This window comes from Macrotis lagotis, chromosome 1 (genome assembly GCF_037893015.1).
Source record: "Macrotis lagotis isolate mMagLag1 chromosome 1, bilby.v1.9.chrom.fasta, whole genome shotgun sequence".
NCBI classification, from domain to species: Eukaryota; Metazoa; Chordata; class Mammalia; order Peramelemorphia; family Peramelidae; genus Macrotis; species Macrotis lagotis.
In genome coordinates this window covers 698,362,216-698,382,118 of record NC_133658.1, presented here as the reverse complement: position 1 = coordinate 698,382,118, position 19,903 = coordinate 698,362,216, and the positions used below count along the sequence as shown (strand labels likewise).

Genomic DNA, 19,903 nt, shown 5'->3' with positions numbered 1-19,903 from the left:
ACAGTTAAAAAATACTTCAGACTATTATAGTATAATAGTTGATAGGCAACGGTCCTTAGAACAGCTATTTATGAAAATGTTAAAACTTAGTTAAAAACTAAGATCTTAGTCTAATGAATAAAACCTCCATGAAATTAGTTTTTTACAGTGGTCATTTTTTTAAAAAAGTGAATCTCCATCTTTCTGTTGCTTGCTATTTGCTTAAAGATAGCTAGCTTTCATTTCTCTTAGTTATTTGTATGATTTAATTTAAACTGAAATTATTATTATATCAGTTATGAGAACTCAAACATAGGGAGAAAAGCAAGGTCATAGGAGAATTACTTTTTATTAAACATAAATTTTGGAACTAAAAAGTTTATTAAAGATTTCCATGAATAGAAAGTTATATAGTACTTTATCTTATATACTTTCTTAACATCCTTTTTGAGGATTCATTGTGAATTTTCCCTTGCTTTGTATAAATCATTCAAGACTTCTTATCTTATATGACTTTAGTTCATATCTTTTCATAAATCCTCAAGGATTTAGGATCATAATTTTAGGCATCTTCAGGAATTCAGTGTTAAAATAGTGACTCACATTGCTTATTAGATAGTTATGACTTATATAGTAGTTTGTTTTAATTTCTATATATCCATCCACTTTAGATGGTAAATTTCATTCCAGATCTTTGGTTTACTTTGAGCATTGTTTTTGGACAACAAGTGAATTTTCCCCATTTCTTATTCCTATGTTCATGATCTATGGATACCCCAAATAGCACTAAAAATGACAAAAGTTTCTCAATGTTTTGTACATATAGATTAGAAAACTATTTCATGGATACTTACCCCTCTGAGTAAGATGAAAAATTGTAAGAGAGAAATATATAATGCATCTGGCATCCAAAAGGAATAAACCCCAAGTTCCCCTAAAGCAAGGGTTCCAATAAAACTATCAAATATGTTCCATTTTTCTTGAAAATAATTATATGGATGCAATGCAATAATTTTCAAAATCATTTCCAATACATAAATTCCAGCAAATACCTAAATAAAAAAATAATTTAGAATAAAAGACCTGCAAATATATTTTGTTGTTGTTCAGTTGTTTTAGTCACGTCTAACTCTTTTTCTTGGTAAAGATATTGGAGTGGTTTACTATTTGCTTCTCCGGTTCATTTGACAAATAAGAAAACTGAAGAAAATAGACTTCAGTTACTTATTCAGGACAACATAGCAAGTGAGTACCTGAGGTCAGATTTGAATTTTCTCACTTCAGGTCTGGCACTATGTCCACTGTACTATCAAGTTTCTTATTGTAAATATACATACATGTGTATACATAGAGCTAAAAAAGCAATTGAGCTATATCTATTTATTAAAAAAAACTTAACTGTGTGTGTGGGGAGCGGGGTAGCTAGGTGGTGTAGTGGATAGAACACTGGCCCTGGAGTCAAGAGTACCTCAGTTCAAATCTGACCTCAGACACTTAATAATTACCTAGCTGTGTGACCTTGGGCAAGCCAATTAACCCCATTGCCTTGTTAAAAAAAAAAAAACTTTAAAAAATTAACTGTATTTGTCTCAGTTCTGTATCTGTAAAATGAGAAGGGAATAGCAAAATACTCCAAATGAGGTAATAAAGAATATATTACAACTGAAAAATGACTGAACAATACAAAAAATGCAAGGAGAGTTCTTTAATATATTATCTATTTCTTACTAAGAATGAGTCAAAAGGATTTGGTAAAAGGTTTCATTTTTTTCACATACAATATAACCCTAGATGAATCATAGTCTAGTTGAGCTTTCATTTCTCTTCCAATAAAATGGAGAATAATATAATCTAAGTCCAACTTGCTTCATAGGGATCTTACACAGATCAAATATGATTGGCATATATGAAAACAAATTGTAAACTATAACAAATATAATTTATTGTCATCAATTATTGTTTTAGAAGAATTGATTATAACACATGATTCCTAAATTTTCTTGAATGATCTGATATGGGATGATAGGTTTTGAAAAGTCATTCTGGCTGAAAATAAAAGCAGAACTACAAGAGTGAGTGTTGTCATTTAAAATAGAAAGTCTAGAAAAGTCTAGAAAGTCAGGAGCCAAGATGAGTGATTAAAGGGAACATTATATGTGAACTCTCCCATTATTCCCCTCTGAACAACTTTAAAATAGCACATTAAATTGAATAATAAAATGCAATAATCAGCAAAAGTGTGGGGTAAGACTTTTTTCAGCCCATAACAATTTAGGAGGCAAAAAGGACTGTTGTGTGGCACTGACATGGAGGAAGTTTCAAGAGCACGGGAAGAAATCAACTCTAGCTGTAGGCCTTGGAGGTAGTATATATAGATGCAATAGCAGTATCAAGAACTATCACCACCCACAAACAGTAAGGGGATTAAACACCCGCACAGAAAGAGATTCCAGGGGACCCCTGTATTAACATAGGTATAGGCCCCAGCACCATTTGGCAATTTCATTGCCCAATATGGAATGGAAAGGTGCTCTTGGGATCTAAAGGGAACAAGGGGCATACGTTTGGATTTCATCTCCGAAGAGGAGAGTTCTGATAACAGAGACCAAAGACTCTAACAGCAGACTCTAAGGTTCAGAGTGCAGACTAAGAGAGTACTGATCACATCTTGGAAGCTTCTGGGCCCCAGAATTAGCAGCTAATATAGCAAGTCAAAAAATCCCAAAGCTTGGGATGGGGACCCTGAGTTCAACTCTAACACAGAGGTCAAAGACAAGAAGTAGGCTGAAAAAAAGGAGCCAACAACCAAAAAAACAACCTCACCATAAAAAGCTATTTTGATGACAAAGAAACTTGAGATACAATGTGGAAGACAATGACAAGAAAACATCTCCAAACAAAGCATCAAATTTAAAAATGCGGACTGGTCATAAGTCCTACAGGATTTCCTAGAACAGCTAAAGAAAGAAACAAAGAAGAACAAACGATGATTTTTAAAAATCAAATTAGAGGGATAGAAAAATTGGAAAAGAAAAGAGAACAATGCAAGAAAATTATGAAAAAAGAACTGCTTTGTAAAAGAGTTATACAAATACTAAAGAAAATAATACCTTACAAACAAAACTGGCAAAATGGTAAAAGAAATAAAGAACTCCACTGAATAAAAAAGTTCCTTAAAAATTAGAATTGGCAAGAGGAAAATAATATCTCAATGAGACTTCAAGAAACAATAAAACAAAATCAAAAGAATGGAAGAAATAGAAGGAAAAAATGAAATACCACAAATGAAAAACTATTAATCTGGAAAAGTGATTGAATATAGATAATTTGCCTGAAATCCATAATCAGCAAAAGAACCCAGACATCATATTTTGAGAAATTATAAAGGAAAATTTCTTAGGTATCTTAGAACTAGAGGGCAAAATTGAAATAGAATCTATCAATAATTTTCCGACAAAGATTCCCAAATGGAGACTTCCAGAAATACTGTATACAATTTCAAGTGCTCCCCTGTCAAGTCATAAATACTGAAAGCAGCCAGAAATAAACAGTTCAAATACTTGTGAAGCCATAGTTGGGATCACACAAGTTTCAGCAGCTCTCTTCTTAAAAGAGAAGATGACAGCATACAATATTCTGGAAGGCAAAAGACCTAAGCTTACAGTAAAAAAAACAAAACAAAACTATCTAGCAATTCTGAGTTATGTCATACTAAATCATACATTTATTCTACAGAGAGAAAAAGTATACTACTAATGAAATTAGTATTTTCAGGCAATATTGATAAAAAGAGCAAAGCTGTATAGAAAATTTCATTCAAAGACATGATTTGAGACAGGCATTAAAAAAGTAAGCAAGTAAGAAATAATGAAGAATTTAATAAGGTTAAAGTTGATATTACTAAATAGGAAGATGATACATGTAATACCCAAGAAATTTATCATCATTAGTGTCATTAAAAGAAATCTACTTTTTAGGGAGTGTGGGTAGAATTAATTTTAGCCAATTGCAAAAAAGAAAAAAAAGGCTGAGACAGAACAATTTTCTGGGAGAAGGGGAAGGGCAATGAACAATTGGAAAGTTTCTCATAAGACACATGCAAGGAAGAATTTTGATAATAGAGGGAAAAATAGGGGGTGGAATGAGCAATATTTGGATCTCACTATCTTATATACTGGTTAAAGGAGGGAGATGGATATATTAAAAACATATTAAGTTGAGTATAGAAATTCATATTCCTCAAGAGGGTAATATGGGGGAGAAAGAGAAAATAGAGAAGAGGTTAAGATAAAAGGTTGGTAAAAATGAAGAAAGGCAGATAAAGGCAGACAGTGGTCAGAAGCAAAATAGATTTTTGAGGAGGATCAGGGTGAAAAAATAGAGAGAAGGGAAAAGATGGAGGAAAATGGAAGGGAAATAAACAGTTCATTATGATAATCAGGAATATAATTGAGATGAGCTCACCCATAAAAGGAAATAAGTAGCAAAATAGATTAGAAATAAGAATCCAACAATATGTTGTCTACAAGAAACTCTTGAAACAGCAAGATACATTTAAAATAGGAAAAATCTCTTATGTTTCAGGTGAATTAAAAAAGGCTGGAGTAGCATAATGACATTAGACAAAGCAAAAATAGATCTTAAAATTAAGAGAGGAAAAACATGAAATTACATTTTTCTAAAAGTTACAATAAAGAATAAAGTAATTTCAATACTAAATAAACATGAAACAAATGGCATAGTGTCCAGATTCTAAAGGATAAGTAAAATAAATTCTAGAAGGAAATAGTAAAAGTAAAATAGTGGGTAATATAAATGTATTTCTCTTAAAGCTACACAAAATAAGTACAAAAGAAGTTAGGAATATGAGTTGGATTTTAGAAAAGTTAACAATGATAGACACAAGGAGAAAACTGGACAAAAATAGAAAACAATATACCTTTTTCTCAAAGCACCTTTATAAAAACTGATCATGTATTAGGACAAAAACCTGACAAATAAATGTTGAAAAACAGAAATATTAAATGCATATTTTTTTTGATCATAGTAAAATAAAATTCACCTTCAATAAATGTCCTTGAAATGAAATAATCAAATAAAAAGGGTAAAAGAACAATGTAGGGAAATAATAAATGATTTCATAAAAAATTGCCAACAATGAGACAACATAGCAAAATTTGTGGTATGTGATCAAAACAGTACTTAAGACAAATTTTGTAACTCTAAATGTTTACATCAATAAAGAAGAGAATGAGAAAAATCAATAAATTAGATATTAAGCAGGAAAAAAAACTCCTAGATAAGAAAAATAAAAAATTTACAATTATATTCCAAAATAGATTCATGGAAAATTTTTTGAAAGATTAATAAAATGGAAAGTTAAACAATTAAAACAATAAAACTAGGAGCTGGTTTTATAAAAAAATATATAAGGCATTGCTTAATTTAATTTTTAAAATAAATAAATAAATATTAAAATTAAAAGTTAAAATTAAAAACTTCAAAAGGCATCAAAATTAAAAAGGGTAAAAGCACCACTACTGAAGATGAAATTAAAGCAATTATTAGTAACCATTTTTCCCAGTTACATGTCAATAAAACTGATAATCTAAATGAAACGAATTAATATTTACAAAAATATAAATGGCATAGAATAATAGATGAGGAAATAAAGTATTTAAATAATGCTATCTGAGGGGTGGAGTCAAGATGGCAGAGTGATGACAGGAATTCCCAGGAGTTCTCCCCTAGACCACTCCAAATACCGTTAAATAATGACTCTAACCAAATTCTAGAGAGGCAGAACCCACAGAAAGACTGAGTGAAACAATTTTCCAGCCCAACATAATTTGGAAGATTCTTGGGAACGGTCTGTTACACAGGGTTAGTAAGGCCACAGCACAACACAGCCATACTGGCCACAGCAGAGCAAATCAATTGCAGCCATCCAGGAATAGCCCATAGGCTGCAGGGATCTCTGGGGGCACTGGGTCTATGGTAGCAGCTTGGTGGTTTCCAGGGATTTTCCAAGAACAACATGGAAGTTCAACAGGAAATCTCTGCCACTCTGGAGTTCAGTCCAGCACAGGCTTTGTTGCAGCCCTGATTTGGGAGCCAGGAGCAAGCCTGGGGAACCACCTGGCAATTGCTTCCAGATTGCTCAGCCCAAGGACAGTAAGGGAGTCAGGGGAGATTGCAGAGGTTACTTTCCTATCCCTGAGACAGGACCTTGTTGCTTTGCCCATATTCAGATCCAGGTTACAGTCTGGGACCCACAGTCTGAGGAAAAGGAGCTTTACTCCCATAGCAGAGCAGGAACCCTCCTCATAGTTCCACGGAAGAGGGGAGTGCATGTGGCCATCCACAGACAAAGCATAGGCAAAAGAGTAGACAAAGCCTCTCATAAGACCTTGAAGGAATTGAGGTCTCTGGGGCCTGAAAACAGCTGTAAAAATTCTCAAAAGCTTGGGACAGTGTGTCCTCCATCCTGGAAACACAGCCCCATCTTAACAAAGAGTTAAAATCAAGTCATAAGCTGGGGAAGTGAACAAACAACAGAAGAAAAAATCCTACCATAAGTTACTTTGATTCAAAAGAAGGTTTGGGGTTTTGTTGTGTTTTTTTTTTCAAGGCAATGGGATTAAGTGACTTGCCTGAGGTCACATAGCTAGGCAATTATTACTTGTCTGAGGTCACATTTGAACTCAGGTCCTCTTGACTCCAGGGTCAGGACTCTATCTCTAGTGAAGTTTCAAAATGCACACTCAGAAGATAAAAAAAAGTCAAAACTTCTGTATCCAGCAACAAAACCCCAAAGCAAGAGTTAGAAAGAGAAATTCCACTTAAAGCAACTGTATACAACATTAAATACTTAGGAATCTACCTCCCAAGATAAACCCAGAAATTGTATGAACAGAATGTAAAGCACTTTTCATCCAAAGAAAGTCAGATCTCAGTCATTGGAAAAAATGTCAATTGAACATGGTTAGATCAGGATAATATAAAAAAATGACAATTCTACCCAAATTAAATTACTTATTCAGTGATATACCAATCAAACTACCAAATAATTCTTTTGCCGAGCTAGGGGGAAAAAGTCACAAAATTCATCTGAAGCAAAATGTCAAGAATAGCAAAGGAACTGATGAAAAAAAATGTAAAGGAAGATGGCCTAGTTCTACAAGATCTAAAACTATACTATAAAGTGACAGTTATCAAAACTTCCTGGTACTGGTTAAGAAATAGAGTAATGGATCAGTGGATTAGGATGGGTTCAAAAGAAAAAGTAATCTATGATTTGACAAACACAATGACATTAGTTTCTGGAATAAGCACTAATTAATTGACAAAAAAAATTGTATGGCAAAAACTAAGCATAGACCCACATCTCATACCCTATTACAAAATAAGGTCAAAATGGGTATAAAATTTAGACACCTATAGGGCAACACCATAGATAAATTAATAGACCAAGAAATAATCTATCTGATCTAGGGCAAAGGGGACAAATTTATGACCAAACAAGAAATAAAGTACATTATAAACTGCAAAATGAATTATTTTTTGACTATAATAAATTAAAACAATTTGCACTAATAAAAATCAATGCTGCCAAAATTAGAAGGAAAGTAGAAAGCTGTAAAACAATCTTCACAACTGGGAGTTCTGATAAAGATCTCATTTAAAAAATCTATAAAGAATTACATCAAATTTATAAGGTAAGGTTTTAAGTCATTCTCCAATTAATAAATGATCATAGAATACGAATAACAAATTTCAAATGAATAAATTAAATATATACAATCATATGAAAAATGCTCCAAATCATTATTGAATAGAGACATGCAAATCAAAACAACTGTGAGGTATCCCCTCATACCTATCAGATTGACTAAGATGAGAAAAATGGAAAATGATTGATGTTGGAAAGGTTATGGGAAGATTGGGACATTAATGCATTGCTGGTGGGGCTGTGAAATGATCCAACCAATCTGAATTGCAATTTGGAGCTATGCCCAAAGAGCAATAAAACTATTCATTCCCTTTGACCTGGCAATTCCAATTTCAGGAAGAAATCATAAAAATGGGAAAAATCACACATGTTTCAAAATATTTAGTAGCTCTTCTTATAGTGGCAAAGAATTGGAAATTGAGGAGATGCCCATCAATTGGGAATGACTAAATCAATTATTGTTCTATAAGAAACCAGTCAAAATGCTTTCCTCTTTCAGAATAAAAGGTGGATATTCAATGAAATAGGGGACTTTCAAAGTTTTCTGTTGAAACAATCAGACATGAATGGAAAGTTTGGTCTTCAAGTACAGGACTCAGGTGAAACATAGAGAGTGAGGCTGGGAAGGGCAAATTATGAGGGATTTAAATGATGTTGAAGTGCATGTATTCCTGTATGGGAAGATGATCCTGATAACTCATTTATTTATTAGGGCAGTTAGAAGGAGCATATATAGTAAAGGAACAGAAGGGAGTTGAATATGAAGATATAATATGTTACAAAGATGGAGTCAACAGGTGAGAAAGGAGTGCACTGGAAGAAATGGAAAGGACAAGTACAATGGGGTAAGTTATTCATATAAAAGATGCAAGAAAAAAGCTTTTGTAGTGTAGTGGAAGAGGGGGAAGGTGAGGAAGAATGAGTGATCCTTACTCTTATCAGGAGTGGCTCAGAGAGGAAATACTGCATTTCTCCTATGTATAAGACACACCTTAATTTTGGGGCCTGAAATTTGAAAAAAATGTATTATATAAAGTTATTGAACTCAAGTTTTATTCATCATGAAATTCAAGGATCTTCTGTTCATAGCTTTAAGGTATTTGTTGGGCAAGTCTGGTGCATGAATGCGTGCTTATTCCATTCTGTTTCATGAACCCAAAGTACCAATTGTGTTCTCCTTTGAAATCAGTCACTTCTTTTTCATCAGTTCTTCTTGCCTTGTGCTGAACCATCTTTGTGGACACAGGAATTTCACTTGCCCTTTGCACTTCAATCCATCTCTTCAATTCCATCTCTAACTCAAGCCATTTTGCTGACTTGCCTCTCATGGTTTTCTTCAGCCAGGGTGTTTTCAGCAGGGTTTCTTCTTCCCATAGCCAGTCTCAGATTGTTTTCTCAGTTGGAGGAGGACCAAACTGACATTCAGCATGATTTCCATTCACTTTTTGCAAATTGAATCTCTTTGAACTTGAATTCAGCACCTATAAAAATCTTTTCTGAGTCATTTCTGAGGAGAATGTGGCAAAATGTAGCCTAATATACAGGTAACAAATGCAAAACAATGAGTGCAAAGACAACAAGCACGAAAAAGTGGGAAAGGCAAGTAAAATAATCTACAACCACTATATAAGATGTTTCCCATTTTTAGACCCCAAATTTTTCGAAATAGTGTGAGTCTTATACATAGGGAAATACAGTAACATCCACACTCAATTGGGTATAGAAATCTATCTTACCCTAGAGGAAAATAGGAGAGAAAAGGGATGGGAGGAAGGAGATTGGGGGTGGGGTGGAGTATAGGTGATAGAAGAGAGGGAAGATTGTGGCAGAGGGTAGTTACATGCAACATACTTTTGAGGAGGAATAGGGTGAAAGGAGAGAAAGAATATAATAAATGAGCATAGGGGTAGGATGGAGGGAAATGTAGCCAGCAATAGCAACTGTGGGAAAAAATATTGAATCGATTTCTCTGATGGACCTAGGATAAAAAATGCTATCCATCCCAAAAGCAGAGCTGATGGTATCTAAATACAAACTGAAGCACATTTTTTTTCTCTCTCGCTTTATTTTTCTTGAGATTTCTCTTTCTTTATGGGAAGGGGGTATTGTTTACTTTTATAGCATTACTATTTTAGCAATGTGAAAAAAATAAAATAAATAATGTTTTTTTAGGAAAATAAATTGAACAAGTCATAAATGAGTTCCCTTTGTAAGGGGGGACTTTCAGTTCTAGATATAATTACAAGTCAACTATAACAGACATTTAAAGAATGATTAATTCAAATATTATATAAACTCTTTGGGCTAGCTATGTGACATAATAGATGGAGTGCTGACTGGACCTGATGTTGGGAAGACTCCTCTTCCTGAGTTCAAATCCAGAATCAGACACTTACAAACTGTCTGAACCTGGACAAATCACTTAATTCATTTACTTCACTTTCCTTATCTATAAAATGAGTTGGAAGAGGAAATGTCAAACCTCTTCAATATATTTGCTTATAAACTCCAAATAGAGTCAAGAAATCTCAGATATGTCTAAAATGACTGAAAAAACACTTTAAAAACATAGAAAAGGAAAAAGTCCTACTAAAATCCTTCTACGGCATAAATATGATGTTGACACCTAAATCAAGGAAAGTGAAAATACAGAAAATAAATTATAGATTAATTTCTCTCAAAAATTGGTACACAGAATTTAAACAAACTATTAGCAAGGAGATTGTAGCATTAAATCACAATGATCATATATTATGAGGTAGGTTGTTCAGTGGATAGAGCAACAGCCTTAAAATCAGAAGGACAGGAACTCAAGTCTGTCTTCATGCATTTGATAACAGTGCAACTTTGGAAAAGTCACAGTCCTGATTTCCTCATATCTAGGACCATTTTCAGTCATCCTGATTCATATCTGGTCACTGGACTCAGATAGTTCTGGAGGAGAAAGCAAGGTTGGTGACAGCATAGCACCCCTTTACTCTAATTCAGTTGCTTTTCATGGCATCACTTTCCTGATGTCCTGGTCTTCATTGAGAATGGAGGGCAAGCATCATATTATGATCAGTTGGGATCAGTACGAAGATAGAACTGGTTCAAAATTAGTTAAACTATTAGTATAATGGACTATATCAATGAAAAACAACAAAATCATATGATTATATCAAATCATACAGAAAAATCCATGAACAAACTACTAACATTCCTGTTAAAACACTAGAAAACAGGGGAATAAATGGAAATTTTCTTAAAATGATAAATAGAATCTACCTAAAACCAAGAACAAGGATTATCTGCACTGAGGATGAACAAGAATTCCCAATAAACTCAGGGATAAAGCCAGTATATTCATTATCAGAATTGTTATTCAATATTATAATCCAAATGCTGGCTAGAGCAATGACAAAAAAGATACTGAAGGAATAAGAATAGGCAAGGAATCAAAGCTATCACTCTTTGCAGATAAAAGGATGGTATACTTAGAAAATCCTAGAGAGTCAATTTAAAAAACTTGTTAAAACAACTAAGAATTTTAGAAATCTTTAAGAATATAAAATAAACTAACATAAATCATCAACAGTTTGACATATTACCTTAAAAACCTAGTAAGAGGATATAGAAAGAGAAATTCCATTTCAACTAATCTCTGACAGTATAAAATACTAGGGAATTAATCTGTCAAAACAGGAACTATATGAACAAAATTACAAAACATATTTCACACAAATAAAAATAAATTTAGACTCATGGGAAAATATTAATTACTTATCTTTAGGTTGAGCCACTATGCTAATAATTCATTGTTGGTGGAGTTGTGAACTAATACAAACCATTGATCTTGAGATCAATTTGGAACGATTTTCAAAGAATATAAAATTTATGCATATCCTTTGATTGAGCAAAATAATTTATCACAGAAATTAAAGAAAAAAGGAAAAGAACCTATATGTTCAAAAATATTCATAGTAACTCTTTTGTGTGGGCAAAGAATTAGAAATTGAGGGAATGCCCATCATTTGGAGATACTGGTTATGTTATATGTCTATGATGGAACATTACTTTGATGTATGATAGTAAGATATAATGAATGGGATAATTTCAGGAAAAAATACTTGGAAAGAATTATATGAACTGATGTGAAGTAAAGTAATTAGAATGAGGAGGACAATTCATACAAAGACAACAAATATGGTAAACAAAAACAACTTTGAAAGAATTAGGAATTCTGTTTAGTCTAATGATCAACAACATTTCCAGAAGATTAGTAATGAAACATGCTACCCAACTTCTGAGAGAGGGGTAAAGAAATAAGAAGGCACAATGAGATCTATATTTTATTGACATTGTTAATGTGGAAATATATTTTGCTGAAGAATCACTGACTTCTGAGAAGTTGTTTATTTTATTAAAGTTCTGATTTTTCCAAATTTGGAAACAGAATTTTGAAAACCTGCTATTTCTTTTAGTGATTAATATATTAACATTGAATGTGTGATCATTGAAGACAATTTAAAAATGGCCAAGAGTAGCACCTTCCTTTCCTGACAAGATTCATTCTCTGAAAATAATTTTGTGTTTTGGCATGTTTTGTCTTTTTTTATTTTTTTTATCTAGAACATATCTAAATTTGAAAAGGATAACCAATTATCTCACAAGAATCTTCATGAGGGTGCTTAAATGTCAATAGTGATTGTAGATAATTGTATACATGATTCCTATACACCTACTGAAAAGAGTCATGGTCTCATATATTTATCTTACATTGCTTTAGATTCCATACAGACTCCTCATTTAAGAACCAGAGAGCTGAATGTTGAAAGTGGGAAATATATGCTTTACTGTTTGATTACAAGGTTATTTTTATAGTTCTGGACAACCTATCAAATCACATTAATTTTCCAAATAATTTACAAAAATAAAACAAAATGAAATAAAAAGAAATTAAAGTGATGTTCTTCCCAAGTGTTTTTGGCACTGATTTCATTCACTTGTATAGAAACTATCTTGAACTATATGAAGAGTTATGGTTATTTGATATTATAGAGAAGAAAGTTTTAATTAAAAGTCACAAAGCAATAAGTAACACTCACCTTGTCTCCTACAGTGAGGAGATAGAAGAATTTCTCAGTTATTGGATAGTGACCCATGGCCATAAACATTAGGTTCATAATGATACAAATAACAATAACTAAGTCAAAAAATGGATCCATGACAATGGAATGGACAAAATCTTTGCATTTTACCCAAAGTGGACAGCAATTCCATATCAGAAATGTTTTAGCAAATCTCTTCCACCAACTTCTTGGCCTGCACTTGTTAAGTTCTGAAAAGAAACAATATCAAATATTAAAAAATCAAACTGTTTCCTTTCTTGTAATCCTCAGTGATTCCACTTGTAACTTCCTTCTAATTAATTTCCACTTCTAACCCTAGGGGCAGGGGGTGGGAAGGGAGGGTGGAGGGAAATTTTGTAACTTGAAAATATGCATGTGCAAATGGATGAAAATAAATTTTAAAAAATTAAAATACAAAAAAATAAAAAATTCCACTTCTGGGATTTTCTTAGACAATTTAAAATCATATTGGGGGTTTAAGGTTTGTTGATGGAATGGAAAATTATAGTTAAAGATATAATATAATCCCATACATATTTTCCATAAAATACCAAAAATATATATTTTCATTTGACCAGAGAGACTAAACTTTGAAAAAAGTGAGTGTGATAAACAGTAAACTTGAAGCTATTGATGAACAAAATAAACACTTGAAATGTGGTAGTAGATATGAGAATTAATGACTTCTTTAAAAAAGAGAATTTTGTTAGTTTCCAATCTCATGAAATAATACTGTCTTATATTTCTCATTATAAAACTTATAGCTTATATGTGAAAATTTCAAAGCAAAGGTTTCATCATTCAGTTCTTGCCTTAAGTTCCTCAAATTATTTTGTAATGCTTAAAACATATGCAGATTAGATAGTCCCATGCTCTTCTTTTGTAATAATTTTAATAGAAAAACAATCATGAAATATTTTATTTTTCTCAAACCATCCTAATTTGCTCATGTTAGTTTTTAAAAGTTTGATCCTAATTTACTTGGAATTCAGGGGAAACAATGTATAACACACCTTTCATGCTACTTAATATGTTGGTTCTGCTCATTGTTTTTTCTCTAACAGTGGGATCTTCCAGCATATCCATAGAAACTTGGAAAGTATCTTTTTGTCCTTCCTTCTTGTTACTTTGAAGAGTACTTCCCTGTAAAGATATTTTAAGATAAAGTCTTCATACTGATTTATACCCAGTAAATGAAAAATGCATTATAATTATCTTTGATGTGATCTAGAAAGGTCAAATAGAAGTCCTAGAAACCAATATGGAGAATAATCATGAAGTCAATTTGAGAAATCTACATTTGATTCTCATTTCTTTTTTTTAATCTTACAACTTTATCTTTCTATATCTGTTCATCTTTTGTTGGCTACAGACATATCTAAATTTACTCCATACATAAAAATTTGTTATTACCATCTATTTAAATTTCTCTTCCTCCAGTAAAACTCCTTGGAGAAACAAGCTATATGCCATTTGTCTACTTCCTCTCTTAGCACTACTATTTACTGAAAATGAGAAATAGCTTTAGCATACAATTATACTGAAGATTAATTTGATAGTGATGTGAAAGTTGGATTGGAGAGAAGAGAGGCTGAAAGGAAGGAGACATTCTAACAAAGACATTATTTTCATTCTTTAAAACATTCATGTAGTTTTATATTATCTCTGATTAAATCAAATCACAATGAGAAAATATCAGTTTATTAAACAATCACATTTATACATTCAACATGTTTCCTGTAATTTCATCACATTTCACAAAATCATATTCTTTAAAATATATTTTCTCAAATACTTTCAATAGCCATGATTCATTTTATATTTATTCTCAAATGAATTTGTCTAAGAATTTTCATCATTTTGAAAGTATTGTAGAGAGAATCTAAACTTCTTAAAACCACTAACTCATAGCAAAAACATTAGATTCATGGAGCAGTTGGGTGGTACAGTGGATAGAGCACCAGACCTGGAATCAGGAGGACATGAGTTCAAATTTGGCTTCAGTCACTTAATAATTACCTAGCTGTGTGAATTTGGGCAAGTCGCTTAACCTCATTGCCTTGCAAAAACCCCCAAAGAATTCCCCCCCCAAATCCCATCAGATTCAAGGAGAAAGAAACACATTTCTCATTTCTCCACAAAATTACTCTCCTCATCCTCCACTATATATACCTATTTGCCCTTCACATTAAACAAAAAGCATATGTGGATTAGTAGATCTTAGAAATCTATTAGCTGATCATTGGCCATAAAAGAAAGTTTTTACCTGCTGTGTAAATGACCTTTTCTCATCCATTATTCTCTGAGTTTTTTTAACATGATAGGGAACGTTTCTTCTGATGTAGTCTTCTGATTCAAATTGATGCAACTTTGCATCGATTTCCTTTTCTTCTTTATCAGCATGCTTCACCTGGTTCTCTTTCTTCTTTTCTTTCATACTCTCATTAGTAAGATCTGAGATGCCATTGGATGTTTCAGAAGAACTTTGATCTTTGTCAATATTTTTCTTTTCATCTGCTCCAACAGCTGTCATTGTCTGTTGGGCCATGAGTTTAAATATGCTGTTAGTAGCAACACCAAGAAATTTCCTCAAAAAAATCAGTAAAGTAGTGTGTTCTAAGTCAGTTTGATACAAACTTAAATTTGTAGATCAAATATTGGCTATATATATATATATATATATATGTACATATATACATATATATATATACATACATATGTGTGTGTGTGTATCTATAAACATACAAATGGGAACTTTTCCCTTATTACAACTTGGAAAGGCTATGAAGTAGATATTGTCCTTATCTCAAATACTGGTAATTATTTTAGACTTCTATTTCTCTTGTAACTATTCTATTACTTAGAAAGGCATTTTTGCTTTAATCTTAAGTCAAATTTGATAGACAGAAACTTTAGTTAGTACTTTCCTTAGTTCCATCATAAAAAAAAGAAATAAATGAAGCTTCAACTGAGTTGTATTTATAATTAGATTGAATATGAACTATCCATTTTCAAATTGGCTCATTTGTAAATTCCATAAATACAGTATAAACTAATTTTCTCATTATAGGCATTTGGTATTTCAGATCTATGATTTCTATGCATTGCAGGACATTATGGAAATTTTACCAAGTAGAAGCCAAACAGGTGAGGTTCTGGACTTAGAGGAAGTCTAGGTCAACTGGTTGTGAAACAGAGTGGCAAAGAACTATGCAATGAGACTGAAGTCCCTGGACATCTTGATTGCTTTTAATTCATCAGGTTCACTGCCAAAATGGGTTGCTTGGATTGCTCTTGCTAAACTACAGCGTTTCCTCCTTATATATTTCAAGTAAAGTAATAGGTATAAGTTAACTTAGAATGAAGTGATGAGAGAATATTAATTTAGAGGCAGGATCAGAGACAGGCCCCTGGAGTTGCATTTGAGTCTGTCTGTATGAAGTCTTTTAAAGTCACAATGATAATACCTCAGTTGCTTCTTGCTCTCTTTTGCATCGGTTGGCTTGATATTTCATGGCTTGATATTTCACCTGTCTTCGTTTTGCTGTTCTAATGGTTGCCCGATTCTGTTCTTCATAACCAATGGCAACTACAACCAATTTCAAGGTTACCAGATAAAAGGAGCAAAATAAAATTACAATCACAAAAAATATCACAGAGCTCTTCCCAGCTGCTCGTAGGGTCTAAACCAGAATAGAGAAGTAGAGGAAAATGTTTTTATTAATATTTTAAAGCAAAAAATTGTTATAAATATATCATCATTCAGGTATGTTCTTTAATCCTGGCACTGGAGTCAGGATAGCTTTAATTCATATGTGGCCTCAGATATGTACTAGTTAAGGGACAAGTCACATAACTTCTGTGCTTTAGTTACATCATATGTTAAAAGAAAAATTAGAAGTAATAAAAAATATTTCCCAGGATTATTGTGAGAGAGGATCAAATGAAATTATATTTGCCAAAATTTTTGCAAACCTATTATTTATGCTATATTTTCATGATTTTAATTTTCTGGATAAGAATATACTAGAGATAGCTAAGTAATATAACTTCACATCATATGTCTTTTGAAAATTAAAGTTATATATTAGAGAAATATGTAGTGATATATTCGGAGTTATAGCATCTGAGGTGAAATCTCTACCTGTGTCTTATTCCCACAGATTGCTCCCCCCCCCCCCCCGTCTAAGTCTTAGTTTTCCTATTTGGAAAATGTAAAGATTGTACCAGATAGCACCTATAGACTTATTTTGCTCAATACCTTTAAACCTGTGTTCTAAAGTTAAAGCTATCAGTACATACACACAAACACACAGATGCACAGATACACACATATGATTTAAAGATTATTAAACATGGTTAACATAGGTCCAGGCTTTGTTTTTAGTTTCTGACTTTTCCAAATTAGAGGAAATGCAATATTAAAACACAGAAATTATTTTTTCCAAATTTCTTTCCCTCACCCAAGGTTTGGTAGTTTCTTATGATGATAGTAAATGCTATCACTTTTTTATTGAGAAAAAAAGTTTAGAAAATTTAACAGGAAGTGGCATTTTTAAGAATTTAAGTAAAAATGACTTAGTTTTCACATGACATGCTTTATATCTTTTTCTTAAGAATATTATTTTAGAAATATAACAAAAGTGTAGAAAATGGGGGAAGAAAGTAAAACTATAAATACTCTGAAGAAAGGAGAAAGAATATAACTACTTTAGCTTCATTACTTATTATATAAGATAATTTTACAACTTTTGTTATCCTTTCTTAGAAATTTTTCTTATATCCATTTCCTACTACTAAAAACCCTCACTAATTTTCTCCCACCACCAACCTACATCAGAAACCCCATTCCAAATACAATTAGACCACTCATTCTTAAGCCTGAAAATATGACTGGTTTTGTTTAGACAAGGGGAAAAAGAGTGATGATTTAGTTTCAGAATGAATATTAATTTCCCATGATTTAGTTTCAGAATGAATATTAATTTCCTTTCAATCATGAATTTCAATTATCTAAACAAAATTAAATAATCCACCAAAATATTTATGTAGTTAATTACAGATAGAAAAATATAAAACTATGAATTTAAAATATTTTGGATCATGTCTTTCCTTTACTTATTCTCTATCTCTCAGCCTTCCCCAAAATGATAAAGCTTAATTAAAATTAATTAAGCAGTCATACTGGCAATACAAACCATAGTCCAGATTAAGAACTTTCATTTGTTTTAGGCACAGAAAAGAATTACTGATACAAAGGTGGGGTAATATATAACAAGATGTCAGAAATTTCAAATTTCTATTAGAATGATTTCTAGTGTCCCTTTTGTTTTGTGATACATTCTGTATTATTTTTTAATACCAGATAATTCCCATTAGTAAATGATTCCTCAAAACTGGGCTATTTTTATCACTTCCTGAACTTTTCCCCAGGCAACTGAAATGAAATAAAATATATCCAAGTTATAATCCAGGTATTGGAATATATATTGTGTCTATCTGGAGGCATTAGACATAGGGGTACATTAAAAGTTATTCAATGCTTACTACTTTCCAATTAAAATTTTTGCTTTATGCTTTATATCTTTTAATATCCTTATATGTTTTTTGCTACTTTTTGTCCTGATTCATCTTTCACAACATGACTAATATGGAAATATGTTTAACATAATTATACATGTATTTTATATATATATATATATATATATATATATATATATATATATATCAGAATGCTTACTGTCAGGAGGATAGTTTAAGGAAGGGAGAGGGAGGGAAAATGTGCAACTCAAAATCTTACAAAAAATGAATGCTGAAAACTATATTTGTATGTTATTTGAATAATAAACATGCAAATTTAAATAAAAAATAAGAATTTAATAAAGTTTTTTCAATGCTAGAGGATACTCTAGCAGAGGGTACTCAGACTAAACAGAGGAGGCTACTCCTCTTTATTGCTTTCCTGACCTGATCTCCCACCTAGCCTTAGGAAAACGTGCTGAATTAATCAATCTTATTCACTGACAAGTTAATTTTTTTTCAAGGCAATGGGGTTAAGTGATTTGCCCAAGGTCATACAGCTAGGTAATTATTAAGTGTATGAGGCTAGATTTGAACTTAGATCCTCCTGACTCCAGGACCAGTGCTCTATCCATTGCACCACCTAGCTTCCCTGACAAGTTATTTTTTTTAATAACAATATGATTTATAAAATCTACTTAAGAAAATTTTAAAGAAGCTTTAAAGTAACAAAACCACAAAGAAACCACTTTTTCTATTCTTATTCTCCCACTGACCAACATCATTGCCCATGAGGAGAGAGATCAAGGGAAGCAGTTGAATGATTAGAACTTATCAGGATTGTCCTAATAAGCAACTACTCAAATTAGACAAAGTTGCCAAGGACTGAAGTAAGTTACACTTACTGGGAAAATAACTGTGAGCAAGGTCACAATCATTTTTAGCCTTAGCTTCTTCATTTATAACAATATGGTATGACCTAGCTCATAGAGTTGTGAGGAAAATGCTTTGAGCTATAAAATTCAAAATAAATGTGAGTTGACTATATTTACAATAAAATATGCTGTCGAGGTAAATTTGGAGATTACATTAGTTCTCTCACTATCTGTCTTTTAAAGTCTTGGAAGAAACAATTTGTATCTAACTAGTTTCATTGTATAAATTTACATTGCTCATTATTCCAAATGGAATTTGCTAAAACTCAATTATTCAAAATAACTAGAAGAGGATGCATTTGATAGCTTATTAGTGAAATTCCTTTGTTTTTCCAATTACTTCACAGTAACCCATTTTTAAACATTAGAATAATATGAACTGTGAAGAGATGAGAGTTTAATGACCAGGTAGATCTTCAGAAAACAATATAAATAGAGGACTTGTGATCCAATAATTAGTCCCTCCAAAATGTATTTTTATTCCTTCTAAAATACAGCATAAATCCCACTTTAAGCTATTACCAAGTAGATAGATTGCTAAAAATAAAACATCTTTTAAAAACATCCTACATGATGATAAATATAATTACATGATATTTTTTATGCCAGTGATAAACATGCAGCAT

General features: G+C 32.0%; 1 protein-coding gene across 1 annotated transcript in view; it reads right to left on the bottom strand.

Annotated features, from left to right (window-relative positions):
* Positions 1-19,903, bottom strand: part of LOC141507803 (sodium channel protein type 9 subunit alpha-like) — a 142,359-nt gene that overhangs the window by 49,055 nt on the left and 73,401 nt on the right. The window contains exons 11-15 of the mRNA XM_074215794.1: positions 16,290-16,505; positions 15,089-15,358; positions 13,836-13,965; positions 12,799-13,031; positions 834-1,031 (exon numbers count right to left, since the gene is read on the bottom strand). Coding sequence (XP_074071895.1) covers positions 834-1,031; positions 12,799-13,031; positions 13,836-13,965; positions 15,089-15,358; positions 16,290-16,505 — 1,047 coding nt within the window. The remainder of the gene's footprint in view (positions 1-833; positions 1,032-12,798; positions 13,032-13,835; positions 13,966-15,088; positions 15,359-16,289; positions 16,506-19,903) is intronic.